This window comes from Semicossyphus pulcher, unplaced genomic scaffold (genome assembly GCF_022749685.1).
Source record: "Semicossyphus pulcher isolate SPU_LCO1_2020_fin unplaced genomic scaffold, fSemPul1.0.p SCAF_11, whole genome shotgun sequence".
In the NCBI taxonomy this organism is placed as follows: Eukaryota; Metazoa; Chordata; class Actinopteri; order Labriformes; family Labridae; genus Semicossyphus; species Semicossyphus pulcher.
In genome coordinates, this window is record NW_027211615.1 from 10,782,714 (window position 1) to 10,800,063 (window position 17,350).

The 17,350-nt window shown below is 41.8% G+C and overlaps 1 protein-coding gene across 1 annotated transcript in view; it reads left to right on the forward strand.

The window, feature by feature from the left end:
• otofa (otoferlin a) overlaps positions 1 to 17,042 on the forward strand; it is a 95,545-nt gene extending 78,503 nt beyond the window's left edge. Inside the window, exons 30-46 of the mRNA XM_069657743.1 lie at positions 1,201 to 1,271; positions 1,461 to 1,490; positions 1,569 to 1,706; positions 1,822 to 1,897; positions 3,588 to 3,733; positions 3,819 to 3,953; positions 4,035 to 4,172; positions 4,278 to 4,405; positions 4,726 to 4,896; positions 5,050 to 5,210; positions 5,439 to 5,581; positions 5,662 to 5,750; positions 6,012 to 6,110; positions 9,179 to 9,420; positions 9,729 to 9,907; positions 11,609 to 11,709; positions 15,107 to 17,042. Coding sequence (XP_069513844.1) covers positions 1,201 to 1,271; positions 1,461 to 1,490; positions 1,569 to 1,706; positions 1,822 to 1,897; positions 3,588 to 3,733; positions 3,819 to 3,953; positions 4,035 to 4,172; positions 4,278 to 4,405; positions 4,726 to 4,896; positions 5,050 to 5,210; positions 5,439 to 5,581; positions 5,662 to 5,750; positions 6,012 to 6,110; positions 9,179 to 9,420; positions 9,729 to 9,907; positions 11,609 to 11,709; positions 15,107 to 15,287 — 2,228 coding nt within the window. The 3' untranslated portion in view covers positions 15,288 to 17,042. The remainder of the gene's footprint in view (positions 1 to 1,200; positions 1,272 to 1,460; positions 1,491 to 1,568; positions 1,707 to 1,821; positions 1,898 to 3,587; positions 3,734 to 3,818; positions 3,954 to 4,034; positions 4,173 to 4,277; positions 4,406 to 4,725; positions 4,897 to 5,049; positions 5,211 to 5,438; positions 5,582 to 5,661; positions 5,751 to 6,011; positions 6,111 to 9,178; positions 9,421 to 9,728; positions 9,908 to 11,608; positions 11,710 to 15,106) is intronic.
• Positions 17,043 to 17,350: the final 308 nt, after the last annotated feature.

The window sequence follows — 17,350 nt, forward strand, 5'->3', positions numbered from 1 at the left end:
ATATTACAAAGTTAATGAGGAGAAGTTTGTATGTGTGTTTTGAGAAGCCCTGTGTTAATTAAAAACACTAAAACTTTGAACTATAAGCCTTTTCAAAAGTACCAAAGCAGCTTTGTTTTCCCCAGGAATTAAGGAATGCTTTAGGAATGTGTAATTCCTCTACTGCAACTATAGTAATATGAGGAACAAAGAAAGCCTTACATTGGATTGGCATTTCATTTACACTTTTTATGCTCAGACATACAGGTCCAAACCGAACATGGGTGAAACAACATTTTATGTTTTAGTCTTTGTTTTAACCTTTTCAAAATTGTTAGTAGAAGTGGGCTTCTGGAAGGTTAGGACGATTACAGGAAACTGTACGTTTAGGTGGGTTAAAGTGGTAATCTCGAAGATCTCCATTCGTTCTCTTTTGTGGCACCTATGGCGATAAACGGTAATTGCAGACAGTGTTGCATGTGTGACGACCTCGGTTGGCTCCGGTTGTAACTCTTGATTTTCCTCGCTGACGGTCGCTTTTCTTTTTTAGACTGTTTGCTTCATCTGAACGTCAAATTTGTTTCTTTTTCTTTGGATTTTCACTTATTCTTGAACTTGTATCTGTAGTCATCCATCTTTTCTTTGTTTGTTCAGCCATAGTAGATTACTGTTTACTCGCAACACTTGCAGAGACCAGAAAGGCAGCCACTTAGCTCCGCCTACCCTCTCTGGCAGACCAACCACTGCTGGGTGATGGAAAATGCGTCACTAACTGGGCGCTGCTTGTGATTTTGTTCTGTGAAATTCGCTCCAGACACCCGGTCTGTGATACTGCATATGCAAAGGCTTTCATCAGTGGGCCATAGGCTCAATCACCATTGTGTTACCTCATTCAGCAATAGTGACTTACCAGAGATTATTCATTAATTAAACTGAAATACTTCTGAATGAATGAATTTTCCTTCTCTTTTAACTTTGCTGATTTCTCTGCTTGCTTCTGCCCTGACTACTTTTCCTGCCTGTATCCTCTCTCCATCTTTTATCTTCTTCCTTCCTTGCACTTCCTCGGCTGTCCCGTCCTCTCCTGCTGCCGCCTGCTGTCTTTACCTCACGGCCTCACTCCAGCTAAACTAATGAATGGCTACATGGTCCTTACCAATGGTGGCTCCCAGCCTCGCTCCTCACCCAGCCTTTCCTCCCGCACCTTCTCTCGCCCTGCAGGTGACATCATCGTCAACATGGACTCGGATCCTTCAATCCGAAAAATGGACACAGTCGTCAAGTTGGACGCTGTAAGCTACTCTCAGAGCTCATGTAGAGCTGATATGTATATGATGTGTGTGCTTCTGTATGTAGGGAATAGTAGCACTGCTTTATGTCCAGTCCTTTTATCCTGCCTCTGTACTTGTGCCGCTCCTACCTGCATCATCCGTTGTGTGTATTAATCCTTGTGTTGTTTTATGTGACACCCCCTATCATAGACGTCTGACGCTGTTGTAAAAGTTGACATGGTAAGTAATTTAACAATGAAAATAATTGCTTAAGTTGTGCTTTGTTTTGAATAAAAAGTGTCTGAACTGTTTCAACAGACTGAAGACGACAGTGATAAAGATAAAAAGAAGAAGAAGAAGAAAAAGAAGGGAGGAGTAGAAGAGGAGGAGGAGACAGATGAGCGAATGCTCGACTGGTGGTCCAAATATTTTGCCTCAATAGAGACACTGAAGGAGGTTTGTCTACTGTCGTCCCCTGCATGTGCTGAAACATATTATCTACATGTATGTCTGGTGTGAGGGGAAACCCTAGAGACTTACAAACACAATATTTTCTTGCCTGGTTTTTCAGACCCTCAGAGCTCAGGAGGCGGCTCAGGCCGAGGCAGAGGAGAGAGAGGACCTGGAGATCGCTGCAGAGGCTGCAGGTATTAAACCACCCAATCAGCCGGCCTGTCTGCCAGCGTGCCACAACATGTGCTGCTTTTGGGATATGTACCAGTAATGCGTCTCATTCATACATTGGTTTTCCTTAGTTTTATAGAGAAGGGGACATTGTCAGTTGTTTTTAGAGTTGACAGCCCTCAGGATAAAACATCTTGTCTGAAACAAATGGCCGTGCTCTGTGGGAATAACATGAGTCTGAAATCACCTCCTATTTACTATATATAACCATGCTCCATTTTATTGGAGTGCCAGGCAACCTAACACAATAGAACATACAAATTTTGTACGGTATAAACTACATGCTAATCTTCACAGTTTTAACTTCTTTAAAAAAAGAACATTAACATGTTTTAACCATTTATACTAACAGGAAATGATCAAATGTGTATCATATTAAATGTCGACTGAATTAAAAACCTTAGAATCACTGTGTATTACGGAGACACAGCATACTTTATTGTTAACAATCCCACAATGCAATGCGTCACATTTTTAAAAACAAAAATAACATCTGTCAGTGGTGACCCGTACATTTTCAAAATCTCAAAAAATCTCTTATTTGCTGTAATTGTCCCATATCACAGGAGATGTGAATGAGAGAATGGTTTCAGATTACAGTGTTTATCTGAGGAGTGAGGTGTAACACAAAGCATGCAGGCTTCCTGTTGTGCATCACCCCTCACCATGGATTCACCCTCCATCCATGCTTTGTACGTTATCACATTCATGCCATCATTCCCCTGTGTTACCACGACCTCCCAGCTCTGCTGTACACATGAAAGTTGGCTGATACACACCGACTGAACCATCATCTACAACATCATTCTTAGACACATTAATTACATGCAATATTATTATTGGCTGTTACACTGCTGGTAGCACCATACATTGCACATCACTTGCTCTTGTTGCATGTGAGTGTGGAGAAAAGCCGTCAGCTACTTCACTCTTTGCTGCCAGAGCTGCGCTCTCATAGAAGTAATGATGGAGAGGGGAGGGGAGGGGCCGCTCTTTTTCCAGTTTAAAGTGAACCCCAGACTCGACAGATTTCATAAGAGTTTCTCTATCTGTGACACAACTTCTGCCACAAGCAATCCAACAAGAGTAGTCCAAAGAGAGAAGAATTATTGCACTTATCACTGCAGGTCTGGTCGTGACACCCCTTATCTATTCTGCCCTGCAGTTACCACCAACTATCTGCTAATGCTAATAATTGCACGCTTACATTCTGCACATTGCTATCGGTGCTACAATGGTTTGTAAATTGGATACTTTTTGCTTGCTCAGCCTTTTCTCTGAGCATCCTTCTAGCTGAAAATTTCCAAATGAATAGGATAAACATTTGTAGATAAGATGCTCTGGAACACGACTTTAATACTTGCAAACACTTTAGTTTTTTCCTCCTTAAAGAATCAGTTTATCCAGCTGACTTTTTAAAAAGATTTTCAGGTGGTTTTAAGGCTTTGTGCTTGTTGCAGTGCTTTTGTAGTGTTCAGGAACATTAAGCTACATTACAGCAGGATTTCGAGGAAGCTTACTCCCCTGGCGATCAGAAACTCGTCAGCTTTCATGTTCAATGACACATGTAGTGCTGTGTGCAACCCTGCCACCCCTCCTCATGACTCCAACCCTACTTTGTCCATGTCCACTTCCACTCATCCCTCCAATCAGATTTCAAACCCGATGACCTTCTTCTGAAAGGCTCCAAGACAAAAGAAAAGAGCAAAGAGAAGAAGAACTCTAAGGACAAGAAGAAGGGTCAGGCTGCAGACGGTGCTGAAAAGAAACCTGTCAAAGCAAAAGTGGATGAGCTTTTGGTGAGTCATTCACACTCATATTAAAAAAAACTAACCAGCACACAGTAACATGCATGCAGATACAAACACTTAATGTGATATGCAGGTGTACAACAAGGAGCTGGAGACCGAGTATGGAGACTTTGAAGACTGGCTGCACACTTTCAACCTCTACAGAGGGAAGGCCGGGGACGATGATGAACACGCTCTGGATGACGACAGGATTGTTGGCAGATTCAAGGTGGAGAACACGATAAACAGCATGTGCTAGCTGACTGAAATTATATTGTTTTTTTAACCTGTTGTTTTTTCTATGACCCAGGGATCCCTGTGTATGTACAAGCTACCTGTGTCTGAGGAGATCACAAGGGAGGCAGGATTTGATCCCAATATGGGCATGTTCCAGAGCATTCCACACAACGATCCAATCCACGTCCTTGTCCGAGTCTTTGTGGTCCGGGTGAGTGACCTCCTCACCTTTTAAATCTTTAAACAGCTTACAAAAATATATTAATAAACAGAATCAACAAAATATTCTTGCTGATTTCTTTCTGTTCTTCCTCAGGCTACAGATCTCCATCCTGCTGACATCAATGGGAAGGCTGATCCATACGTCGTCATCAAGCTGGGCAAGTCAGAGGTCAAAGACAAAGAGAACTACATCTCCAAACAGCTCAATCCTGTGTTTGGGAAGTAAGTTGAGACAAAGCTACTCTTCATTTAATTTCAGTGTACTGTCATATATTGGTAGTGCTGCTAGTTAATGTGCTTTACTTCTTTGTATTTGTCTAACCACCGCGATCGCTATAGTTAGAATAACTGAAAAAGGGGAACAAAAACATATCCTGGGTATGTTGAACCTGCCTCGTACAACAGGAACAGAACTCCAACTGGAGGCCTAAAAGTAGCAAACACAGTAGATGAGATAATGATCTGGTAAGAAATAGGCTTTTAACTCTTTAATACTTGTTAACGCCTAATTCTGTTGATTCTTCACTTCTGTCTGTGCTCAGATCGTTTGACATCGAGGCCACGTTCCCGATGGAGTCCATGCTCACGGTGTCCGTGTACGACTGGGATCTGGTCGGAACCGATGATCTGATCGGAGAGACAAAGATTGACTTGGAGAATCGTTTCTACAGCAAATACAGAGCCACCTGCGGCATTTCATCCAACTACTCAGTGTAAGTGTCCCCTTATGAAACCTTGACTTGTCAGATATTGTATGTTGTTACTGTATTTGTGTTGGCATCTCAAAAGCCCCAAGTTCATAACTTTTACAATGACTCACACAGTCAAAGAAGTTTACATCTTTGTATTGTTTTTTTTGACAATAGCCATGGATACAATGTTTGGCGGGACCCTTTGAAGCCCAGTCAGATCCTGGCGAAGCTCTGCAAGGACGGCAAGATCGATGGGCCTCACTATGGGCCAGGAGGCAAAGTCAAGGTGGCAAATCGAATCTTCATGGGACCCACAGAGATCGAGGACGAAAATGGTATGGCTGCAATGTTCTCCAAAAACTGTGAGATGATGAATATGAGACTTTCAACTAGAATTGGTCTTAACTGAGGATAGCTGCACTTCTGGTGTGCATTCGCTGCTCTAGTGGATCCTATAAAAGATCATTGAATTTGACCATTAATCTTAGAAATGATGCATCGTTTTGATTGCTTTATTTTCTTTATGCTACTTTTCTTTTCTTTTTCTTGTTATTATATCTCAGGTCTGAAGAAGCAGACTGAGGAGCATTTGGCTCTGACGGTGCTGAACCACTGGGAGGAGATCCCGAGGGTGGGCTGCAAGCTCGTCCCTGAACACGTGGAGACCAGACCCCTGCTGAACGTTGACAAACCCGGCATCGAACAGGTAAGAAATGTCAAGGCTTTAAACTAGAGTCGTGGAACAGATGGATTTTTAGTTTAACAATATCTTTGTGTCGTTTAAAGGGCCGTATTGAGATGTGGGTGGACATGTTTCCTATGGACATGCCTGCTCCTGGACCTGCGATTGACATATCACCACGGAAACCAAAGAGGTGGGCCAGGGTTGAATTAAATAACACAAGTATCACTATGAATATAATGCTTACTATTTATGAAGTCCAATGTAATCTTAATAAGAAAGATATGTGTAAATTGCATTCAAAGTGACTAAAGTTGTTCAGCTTTTTCAACAGAATATGTAGTTTAATCCCCGGGTTAAATTATGGTGAGTTTGTTTGAGTAGTTAGCGCTACCTTTACTTTCAAATTTAAGTCCAACTGTGTGTATTTGTTCCTTCCTCCCCCCCTTACCAGATATGAGCTCAGGGTGATTATTTGGAATACAGACGAAGTTATACTGGAGGACGATGATTACTTCACTGGGGAAAAGTCCAGTGACATATTTGTCAGGGGGTAGGTACAGAGGGACGCGGCGGCTAAGCCTCGTCCCGTGGGTGTGAGCTGTGTGTGGATTTTTCTTTTTTTTTTGCAGTTAACCATTTTTTTGTTTTGTTTCCATTTTTTCTGTGTGCGTATTTGTGTTTGTTTGTCTTTGTGTTTGTGGTGTGTCTCCTGTCTGTCGTCCTCTCTCTCTCCTCTGGTCAATGCTCTGCTGGTCTCTAGCTTTGAGCTTCGTGTTGTTATTTGGAACACTGATGACGTAATTCTAGAGGACGATGCTTTCATGACAGGAGAGAAGATGTCTGACATCTATGTCAGGGGGTAAACACACGATTCCATCGCATGGCTCGTTCAACCACCGCCCTTCCTTGTTCCTGTAGCCCTGTTTTCATCCCCCCCCCTCTTTCCCACTTCCTGTCTCAACTCTCCATCCAGCACGTAACCTCGCTTGATTTAAACTTCACAAGTAGCACGCTGAAAACTGTTCCTAATTTAAAACATGTTCAGTCAGGATCAAACCATGTAAACAACTTAAGTATAATTCTTACTTATCATTTATGTTTCAAAATAATAGCAGTTAAATTCACAGATACGCTGATAGTGACAGTTCATTTAAAGCCTTGAAACAGCAGAATGGACATGGACAGTTTTTATTTTACTTGATCATAATATTTTTTGTCAAACTATCTTTGCTTTTACTTTATTTGTCGAGCAATTTTGTAATATTTTGTAAGATAATTTTCCTTTATTTCATGCAAACTACTATTTCCTTTTCTTTTGCTTCACTAACATGTACCTTTATTTTGAAACTTCCATTGTTTATTTTATTATGTTAAACTCTTATATCCTTTTTGGGAAATTTCAATATTTCTTTTTGTCATACTATGATTTTCCTTTTTGTCAAAATACAAATAGCTTTCTTTGTCAAACTTTTCTTTTGTTTTTCAAACTGCTGTTTCCAATGCAAGCGTGAGCTTTTACACCTAAAACAGATGCTTTTAAACAAGGGGAGTCTGTTATTTTGTTTGTTTTTTAGCTTCTTTTTTTTGTTTTGTGGTTTGGTCCTGGATTGCAAATTTCACTGGAAATTAATTTCATTGAAGACTATGAAGATATTTTTAATTATCAGATGTTTGGAGCCTCTTGCATGTATGTAAGCAAAGAATATGCATGGCTGTGTGACAGCGCTCCAATGTTTTTTAAAAAAACATTGTCATGCTGCAGCCTGGTCCTAATATTTGGGACTCCTTAAAAATGTGTCATTCCCTGCATCATGCAGAGTGATGTGTGCCCGGTCTTGTCGGCTCGCATTGGGTTGCTTTCCTTTTTGTACAACCTAGAAAAAGCATCTCCTGCAGGGTTGTTTCTAAAAACCTAATCTTCTAAAAACTTATTTTGTGATCATGATAAACTTGTTAGATATTTGCGTCTTGTAGCGTTAATCTTGGTGATGCCTGCTAAATCTGCGAAAGCAAGCCCATCCAGGTGATTGATTTATTTTTTGTATTAAAGGGGGGGTATTATGCTATTTTCAAGCTTCATATTTCACTCTGTGATACCTGTGGAGTAGCATAAGTATAATTTACAGTTAAATAAACTCATCATTTTTCTTACACTGGTGCTCTGTGCAGGCCCTCATACAACATCTGCCTGAAACGACTCAGCTCTGTCCCTTTAAGAAACCCCGCCCCTACAAGATCACTTTCTTCTGATTGGCCAGCTCTTTGTGATGTCACAAATTGCATCGTGTAGAAAAACCTGGCTTAAACAGCAGCCTGCAGACTGAGCTGAAAAGCCTGGGGATTACTCCAACATACTTTTATTTACAGATTTGAAACTTCACCCACGTTTAGTCTGAACATCCAACATTGTAACATTATATATATGTCTTAACATGTGAGACAGTATAATACCCCCTCTTTAATTTAAAAATGGCAGCGAAAGGCAGGCACAATAAATGTTCACTGGGTCGAGGCGTAATGTGACCAAACATATGGCAGGAAAAACACAGGTGGAAGTAATTACATTTACAGTATTATAGCTCATGCTGTTATGTGTCCCCATTGGGCAGCACAGCACACCCAATAATATAGGCACCTTAAACTGACATCTAAATATAATGCAGCCATTAGTGATGTTTGAGGTACCTGTGCTTTTCTTACCGTTACATGTTTAATGTCAGTGACAGTGACAAAGATCGAAAATGCTTTTTAAAGTGTCAGTGTTTTGCAGAAGCTTCCTCACTTAACAGACTCCCTCTTCCCTCAGCTGATATGGCGGCATACATGGTGGTCATGGCTTATTGAATCACATGATATCAGGCATGTTTTAGTGGCATTGTGACCCTTGCAGCCTAGCTCAAACGTCCCAGTGCTTTCTCTCCTTAATCCCAGCCTTAATCCCAGTGCATCTCAGTCTCACTGTCCCTCATGGTTTCCAGTGTTTACTGAGAAGTTTAAGGCTGATGGTCCCTCGTTGTCAGCCTACTTTTGTTATGTTTTTAGTGTTGCATTTTGAGAACCGAGTGCAGCCTCCCTCCCGCTCCTCCTCGCTAATGAAGCCAAACTCACTCAGCTGTTACTGAAAGCAGCTCCAGCAGGCACAAAATAACCCCGAAGGCTTTGATCCTCTGCTATCTGCATCCAGGCTTTGAATATGAAAGAAAAGACAAGCGTCAAATAATTTTCACCGATTGCATTTCTGCGAGCTTATTTTATGCATGGCTTTTAAAAAAACAAGTGTGAAGCCCGAACATCAAATCAGATAGTTATTATTTTATGTTTCTCACACACACTTTTTACTAATCTGATTTGCTTTTGGGGAGCCACATGTGTTTTAAACTTTGACCTATTAGCATCATCTCTCTTGTTAGCAGCCTGGTACATTTAACATGTCCTATGCTCTTGTTTAAATCAGCCAAATGATTATAAATTAACCAATCAGTTGCAATTTCCTACTACAACTTTGACCCTTAGAATTGCATGACTAACCAAATCAAACAGAAAAAAATCTCTCCACACATCCCCCCTAATCGTGATCCTCAAGTTCAGCCTAACTCCGCTCTCTGTGGCCCTTCACAGATGGCTGAAAGGGCAGCAGGAGGACAAGCAGGACACAGACGTTCACTATCACTCCCTGACTGGCGAGGGCAACTTTAACTGGCGCTTCGTCTATCCCTTCGATTACCTCATGGCCGAGGAGAAGATCGTCATCTCTAAGAAAGAGTCCATGTTCTCCTGGGATGAGACTGAGTATAAGATCCCTCCTCGCCTCACGCTTCAGGTCTGGGACGCTGACCACTTCTCTGCCGATGATTTCCTGGGTGAGGAATGATGGGGAAAAAATAGTTTGTTGCACTTGAATGTCTCTTTGTTACTTATTATCAGCTAAATTTCCCGTGTGGTTTAGTACAAACAAAATCTAATACAGACACGCACATCCCCCCGTGGGTGCTGGATCCAAAACAATCAATAAAATATATAAAGACGAGAGACGTCAATTTGTGCTGAATAAAACCCTCTACGGGAGCTTCCTGGTGTGCAGATCTTTATATATATTTTTTAGTACAAAAAATAACCAAATTATCACCATTCATTATCTTCTGACTGCTCTGACTATGACCCCTGCCAGGTGCGATTGAGCTGGACCTAAACCGGTTCCCTCGTGGCGCCAAGACGGCCAAGCAGTGTTCCCTCAACATGATCCGAAATGAGCAGGAGCTGCCGACCATCTCCATCTTCAAACAAAAGAGGGTCAAAGGCTGGTGGCCGTTTGTGGCCCGTGATGAGAACGATGAGATGGAGCTCACGGTAAGTCAGTTATGAGATAAGTCATGACCACATGTGAAGTGAAGTCAAGCACAACACAGTCTTGTAATTACTTCAAAGCACCAGCTCGTAAGCCATCGTCAAAAAAGTGAAACATGAAATTCAGTATTAGAAAGAAGAATGTAACAAAGGAAACCAATTAAAGCAAGAACATAAAGAAAAAATAGAGTAGAGCTCATTACAAAGCAAACATTACTATCTGAACCTTTTCATGTTTATTCATCAAAGAGGGAGGACAGTTAGAGAGAGAATAAAGAGAGGAAGCTGCTTTAGTGGGAACAAAGAGCGTGAGGGAGAACAGCGGTGGCTGAGCAAGCTAGGGAGTGAACAATCTCGGAACCCAGCGGCTACAGTCTGACGACGATAAAGCAACTGGGGGCAACAGTGAACATTTCGGGCGTGTCCGGCTTAGCCAGCGGTTAGCGATAAACAACATCCAGTCAAGACTTCCTTTTCCGCTTGCTGCATCATTTACATTCCACTTAGCAACTTGAGAAGCAACTGTGTGTTCAGATCAGAAGTGAAGTGAATTTCGCCCCTCCAGATGTGTCGGCAAAATAAACAACATAATTTCATGGTTCATTAAATCCCCCAGAGGAGCGCCCGTTCATCCGTTTCTGGTGAGTCTCAGTTTCACTGTAAATAGTCAGTTCACTCACTACCAAAATTAAAACATCACGGTGCAGATTCGTAAAAGGTCCTCAATAGGAGAAAAAGACAGCTGTAAAATGCTCATTTGTTCAATGGAGGTTGGATCGATCTGATGCATTCGAGGAAGTCGGGAAATCTAAATGCTGAACGGCTTTCGTGACACAGTGACAGGCAAATTTGTCTCAGGTAGAATTTTTGATCTAGGGCGGATTGTTAGCTGTTAGCATGCAGATGTCTGTTTATTGAGATTAATAGCTAAATCGCTGTCTGATGACGCTGATGGGAGCCGGGATGTCATTACGGTGGATTACGATCCGCCTGCTTTTGCTCTCCACACGGACTGTTTTTCCTGCATACGCTGCAGCCTTCTGATATGTGATTGGTCAATATTACAAACGTAGTTCAAACGGAAACCAGAACACTTGCATATCCCTAAAATCCACGTCCCTGCCTACAGATTCTACATAGAAATGTAGAATCTGTAGGCAGGGACATAGAGATTAGGGAGTGAATGAAGAGAGGCTACACCCCTGCAAAATAAATTGTAATGAACCCGAGAAATAAAACATTTTCTGATTGTATCTTCTAAAGCATGAATAAAGATGCACACTTCTTCACACAGTCCAGCCGATGACGGATTTGATGTGAATCCAGCCAAAGCCATGCTTCATCCTGCAAGCTGTTGATTCTAAGATCTCTGTGTGTGTTTGTGTGTGTGTGTGTGTGTGTGTGTGTGTGTGTGGCTCTGCAACCCTGTTGGTTAAACACACCCACAGACCTTCAAGCTGTTTGCTTTGGGCTACGCAACACTGCCTGAAGGTTTACGCCCCAAAACTTTGTGAAACAGACAAAGGGCAGATAAAGATACAGCCATGACTTCTTGTGGTTCATACTTGATGATTGAGAGGGAATCAAAGTATTTTATTATGGATAAATGAGTATGTCAACTATTAACATATAGATGCCTCGACTGAAGTAATCTAGCTGTTTGATTCATAGTGATTTTTAGCCTGCTGTATGTTGTTGTTGCAGGGTAAGGTAGAGGCTGAGCTTCATCTGGTGACCGCAGAGGAGGCGGAGAAGAGTCCTGTAGGACTGGGACGAAATGAGCCGGACCCACTGGAGAAACCAAAGTAAGATACTGACATGTTGTATTTTCTCACAATATACATAGACCTCTCACAAACACACACACGTGTTTCACATGTAACATTAGAGGATGGTTGTGTGGAGCAAAAATAAAGGCACAGGCATCACTGTCCCTTTAATCTCCTTCAAGAAATTCATTCTCACGGTGCAAAAATCAGTGGATCAAAAGTTGCATTACAAATCAATCATGACTTAATAATCCATTATGAAGTGATTTGGTCTTATTTGTGTCCAGCACTGTTTTTTGCACTGTCACAAGGCCACTGTTACACTTTCGCACTCGTTTCTCCTCCTACCATCTCTTCAACTGTCTCCCTCTGTCTCTCCCTCCCCTCGTCCCCTCTGTCCTTTGTTCATGTGACTCCCCCCTTTCTTACCCTCCATCTGCATTCCTTCCTTTCCTCCCTCTCTACCTCCTTCCAAAAAGTCGTCCGGACACCAGTCTTATGTGGTTTCTGAGCCCTCTGAAGTCCATTCGTTACTTCATCTGGCACAACTACCGCTGGCTGATCCTGAAGGTCCTGGGGCTGCTGCTGCTGCTGCTCATGCTGGGCCTCTTCCTCTACTCAATCCCCGGCTACCTGGTCAAGAAGATACTGGGGGCCTGACTTGCTGGTAGCCTCCGCCCCCTCCTCAGTGTCTCTGCTTCTCTAATGAACCCCCTTTGCTTCCTGGATTCTCCTGTCCTAGCTGTAGCTTCTCCTCGGTGTCTTTGTCTTCTCTCTTTCTCTGCACTTCTAACTCTCCTCTGTGGCCCTATCTCTAGAATAGTGACTGTGTTTTTGCCACCAAGTGCCATCACACATCTTACAAGTGACCAAGTGCTTCATATGGAAACACACGTTTTTATGAATAGGCGAGCCAGCCACTGCAGACGGTTGGAGGATTAAAAACACTAAATATTGATGAGTTTACACAATATTCAAGCTAAATGACACGAAAAGACAACAGGCAGCTATGTTTGTTTGATTTGCTTGCTCTTATGTATTACTACCTACCATTTTGTAAATATATCAGAGCTTCACAGAAGTCTGAATTTTCAAGTGATTACAACTTAGATGTTGGCGTGAACATTACTTAAAAGTCAAAAACTCTATTATGAATACTCTGATATGAAAAGAAGGTGTCATAAGGCGCCACATGGAGAATTCTAGTCATTAAAGCTCCCTTTTAATGAAAGTTTAAGGAGCAATTCGCCCTGGAAAAAGCCACCGTCAGTCAAAGCTGGTGTTCTCTGTAATCGATTGAAACAGTAATATTTTAAATGGAGAAAGTTGTGCAAACAGCTTGTCCACTCGCCCATTCTACATTCCTACAACACCCAGCGTGCATTGTGCCCCTGCCTCTGACAGGAACGGCCCAGCGAGAGACACTGGAGTGAAACAATACTATTTTCGCTGCAGGCAATGTCTCAGAGCGGTACAGAATCCGAAATACGACAAGAAAATCTTCAGGTCTGCAGTCTACATTTCAAACCTGACGATTTTGAATGAGACATGACATCGGACGCAGGTGTTCTAGATTGAGGAAGTGTAGTTTAGCGAGCTCCCTGGCCTCCGCCAGATGTCGTGTTTTACATAGTCTGTTGGAGGTTTTCCAGGGCCCATTGTAGAAGCAGATTGCGTCCTCCAAAGGCACAGAGCCAAATCTTTTTCCTACCCTAATGGCGTTAGCTCCCCGTAATAGCATGATAGGACTAAGGTTGAATATCGGCAAACTGGCCCTTTAAGTTCTAACCTTGTTAACATATCCATGTGGTGTTTTTCTACAAAACATATAAGGACTCATAAAGCAATAACAAGGTTTGATTCATGTTAGCTTTGGTCCTGTTACCTGTCCAGTAGAACACATGCGTGTTTGGCATCTCTTTGTAGTCCTAATCGGTCACAGAGCTCTCTCTATCTGGGAAATGCTACAATATTTACCTATTGTTTTATCTCTCGTCCCGTAATCGTTTTGGGTCATTTTCACTCGTACGTTTACGCTTTATGTTGACAGCCTCAGGGACAGAACCCCCAGAAAAACAGCACTGAATAATCATGCTCAATCACATCTGAGCAATACACAAAAGTGGTATCAAATTGTTTTGCAGACTGCATTCCTTATTCTCTTACGTATCATCTGGTGTTTACCTGTAAGTTATAGCAACTAGTTACCTTACCTTGAATAAAATTACATATTTTTCTTGGTTTGAACCAATGGCTGTATATATAGATGGACGATGCGTCTCCATCTGTTCTTATTGCCATCTTGCGATAGTGACGTCATTTGGAGCCAGAGCTGCGCAGTAGAGATCTGCAGGGGGAGCCACTTCTGCTAACCAAAACACTTAACTTACTGAAAAAAACAGCAAGGATCCTGCGCTTCTTGTGTTGGTCTGAGGTTAACATATATACATATATGAAACTTCAATGACTGTAGTGATTGTTTAAGTTACGTCTCCTCTCACCGTTCCTCCTCTACTCTGCTAATCAGACACAGATCGGCTGCAGGAGCCGCATTTGTCAACAGAGCTGTCAATCATCCTTTTTACAGCATCAAATAACTAATTAAAACTAAACTTGTCAGAAAAATGAACACTTGGATGTAAATCATCATCATAAGAACTAACTATAATGACAGAAACCATGTTTGAGAAAAATGTATTTTATAGTCTGACTTATGTCCCATCTGTTAACATGGAGGAGGCGGGCTTTATGAGCTATACTGCAGCCAGTCAGCAGGGGGCGCTAGAGAGGGTTTGGCTTCACTTTGAGTGAGCTGTCATGTCGTCCATCTTTTTATACAGTCTATGGTTTGAACATTGTTGGAAACAGTGTGGCTAATGCAAGTACCCAACTCAAGAATACGAATAAGGTGTTTGTTCGTTTTAAGACATTTTAATGTAGAGTTGTTAAACATTAAAACCAAAAATAATAATAACACTAGTGCTCATGTGGAGGTACTAAAAGGCATACTGTGTGTAGATGACTACAGAAGCTAAACTGAACTGCACTCGGTCCTTCAGAGATGCCAGTAGACATCTGAATAGTCAGAATAAAACAACCCTGGAAATAAATGTGTTTGGAGCTGTTGGTCAGTCATCCATCCATCCATTTGATCAACATATCCATTGTGCACATGCTTTGTATTGTTCAGCTTTCACTGTGATGTGATCTTTTAGTCCTCTGAAACATTAGATCAGTAGAAATGTGAGCATGCTGTAGTGAAGAATAACACTTACATATGGCTTACTAACCACTAATGCCAGCTTCTCTCTCTCTGTTTTCCTTCTTTCTCTCTCCTCTCTCCATCTACCATCACCGCCACTCACCCTTCATTAATTCTTCTTCTCCATCTCCACCAAATTCTTCACTTTCCTCCATCCCTTCCTGCTTCTAGTCGTCCAGACACCACCTTCCTGTGGTTCCTGAGCCCGCTGAAAGCCATCCGCTACCTGGTGTGCAACCGCTACAAGTGGCTGATCATCAAGATCGTGCTGGCGATGCTGCTGCTCATCATGCTGGGCCTCTTCCTCTACAGCATGCCGGGATACCTCGTCAAGAAGCTGCTTGGGGCCTGAGAGGCAACAAGGAGGGAGGGAGGGAGGGGGGTGGCCAGCCGGAAAGATGGACGGATGGATGGGGGAGACAGAGAGGGACGAGTCGAGGAGTCAAATGCACAGGAGGGGAGGCAGAGAGAGAGATCCCACTGCATACTTTTCTCCTCTTTTATCCATTCTGGTCATCACAAACAGCTCGCCACCTCCCACCTCCGAGGAGAGACGCCTCCTTAAAAGACATGTTTCCACTAACTGTCTACTCCTCTATCCGATCTGCAGCAAGCTCTAACAAATCTAACGCTCAGCATCTGGGCCGCATCCTTGAACTGAACTAAGAAGCAATCATTTACCACAGAAGTGACCCTCTTCTTTTCGAGCGATGACGCAGAATGTTTCTTTTCCTGTTCAAACAGCTTGTTAAGCTAAATCCAAGTGTTGTGTTGGTGGTCGGACGATTGCAGGGACATTCGTTTCAAGTGATGCTGCAAGATGTCCCATTAATGCTACAATGTCTAGAAAAAAAGGGAACAAATGAACAATGCAAACTCCTTGCTTTAACCACCCCTATTTAAGCCCTATATAAACAGTCTAACACACTATAATGTAGCTGTAAGCAGATATAAGGACATTTTCTGAAGTGTTTATTAATGTACAGCATTTCAACAATATAACCTCTTCTGTGAATACACATTTGACATTATTACACCTGTGTTATACTACATTTTTATTATCTGTACACACCTGCCTCCACTATGAGTGCCCACACTTATATCTGCCTACAACTACATTTAATCAGTGTTTATAAACTGTTTATAATTGCTAAATAGGAGGTTAAAACAAGGTGTTGCACATTTTTTACTAATAATCTCTTGCGGTCTTTGCACACTTAAAGAATAATAATGAAAGAAATAAAATTAAAGATGTCTATTTTCCTAATTAAATCCAATGAGACGCAGAACAACTTCTAAATGATTGAAATCATTCTACAGGGTTTAGTTCAGCTGCAATGATAAATGTTTAATCTCCAGTCTCAAAGCAACGGAGCCAGACTCGGGTCAAACAGAATTTGCAAATAATTCTAAAAAGAAATGACTTCATTTTTTCTAATGATTATGTAATATTAATATGTGTACCAGACAAGCACAGCTCAGCAGATACTCTCAGAGGGAGCTACTCTTCATCAATACTTCAATGTGTCTGTGGAAACGCTCAGTTCACTGTGATTGCCCCACTGATAACACCGTCACATGAGCAAATATGAATTATTTCTGAATTCTCTTTGACTCGGTCTCAATAATAAGTCCTCAAAAGCAACAAAGACAAAATGGTCATTACTGTTTTCTACCAAAATGTCAATATGCATGCATCATCGTGATAACTGACCACAGAGGTCATGTGTGTTGGCATGACTGTCCTTCCAGCTCGACGCAAACCAAATCACCCACCCTGCTGTCTTTGACATTACAGATGATACAGGAGTATGATTAAAGTGCACTTGATGAGAAGTTTAAATGGGGTGTGGGTGGATTCTCCATCTCCGCATCAGTCAGCGTTGTTTGCAGTGTCCGTTACTCCCTCTCCAATCTGCCTGCTTGACCTCATTTGTGTTGCAGTCTTTGTTTGTGATTCTGTGTTTCACCGATTTACAGAGTTAATGTTTGCACTAAACTTGCCTGTTTTTACAACGAATATGTGTTTATATATCTGTTCAAATGTGTGCAATATTTATTTTCTGTCTGTTTTGGCAATTTGAAATAAACTGAATTCCATGAACAACATGTCTGCGATTGTAAAACGTGCTATGGTGTAAATCTACTTGTGTGTATATAGGATCATTTGTAGTGACAGATCCACAGATCAGCATGATTCTGCTTAATGTTTGGGTTTCTGGTGTGCAGCTTTATTATTTTGGCCCTTCCCATATGGCATGACTGTCTGTGTAACATAAGAAACAAACTGCTGTTAGCAAGTTTTCAAGAACATAGCAGAGCATTCAGCAGCTAGTTAAAGATCTAGTTACCTTTGCAACTGGCTAAACCAGTGCACAGATGACAGTCCAGGCTGTCTTATTTTCTTATCCCTGA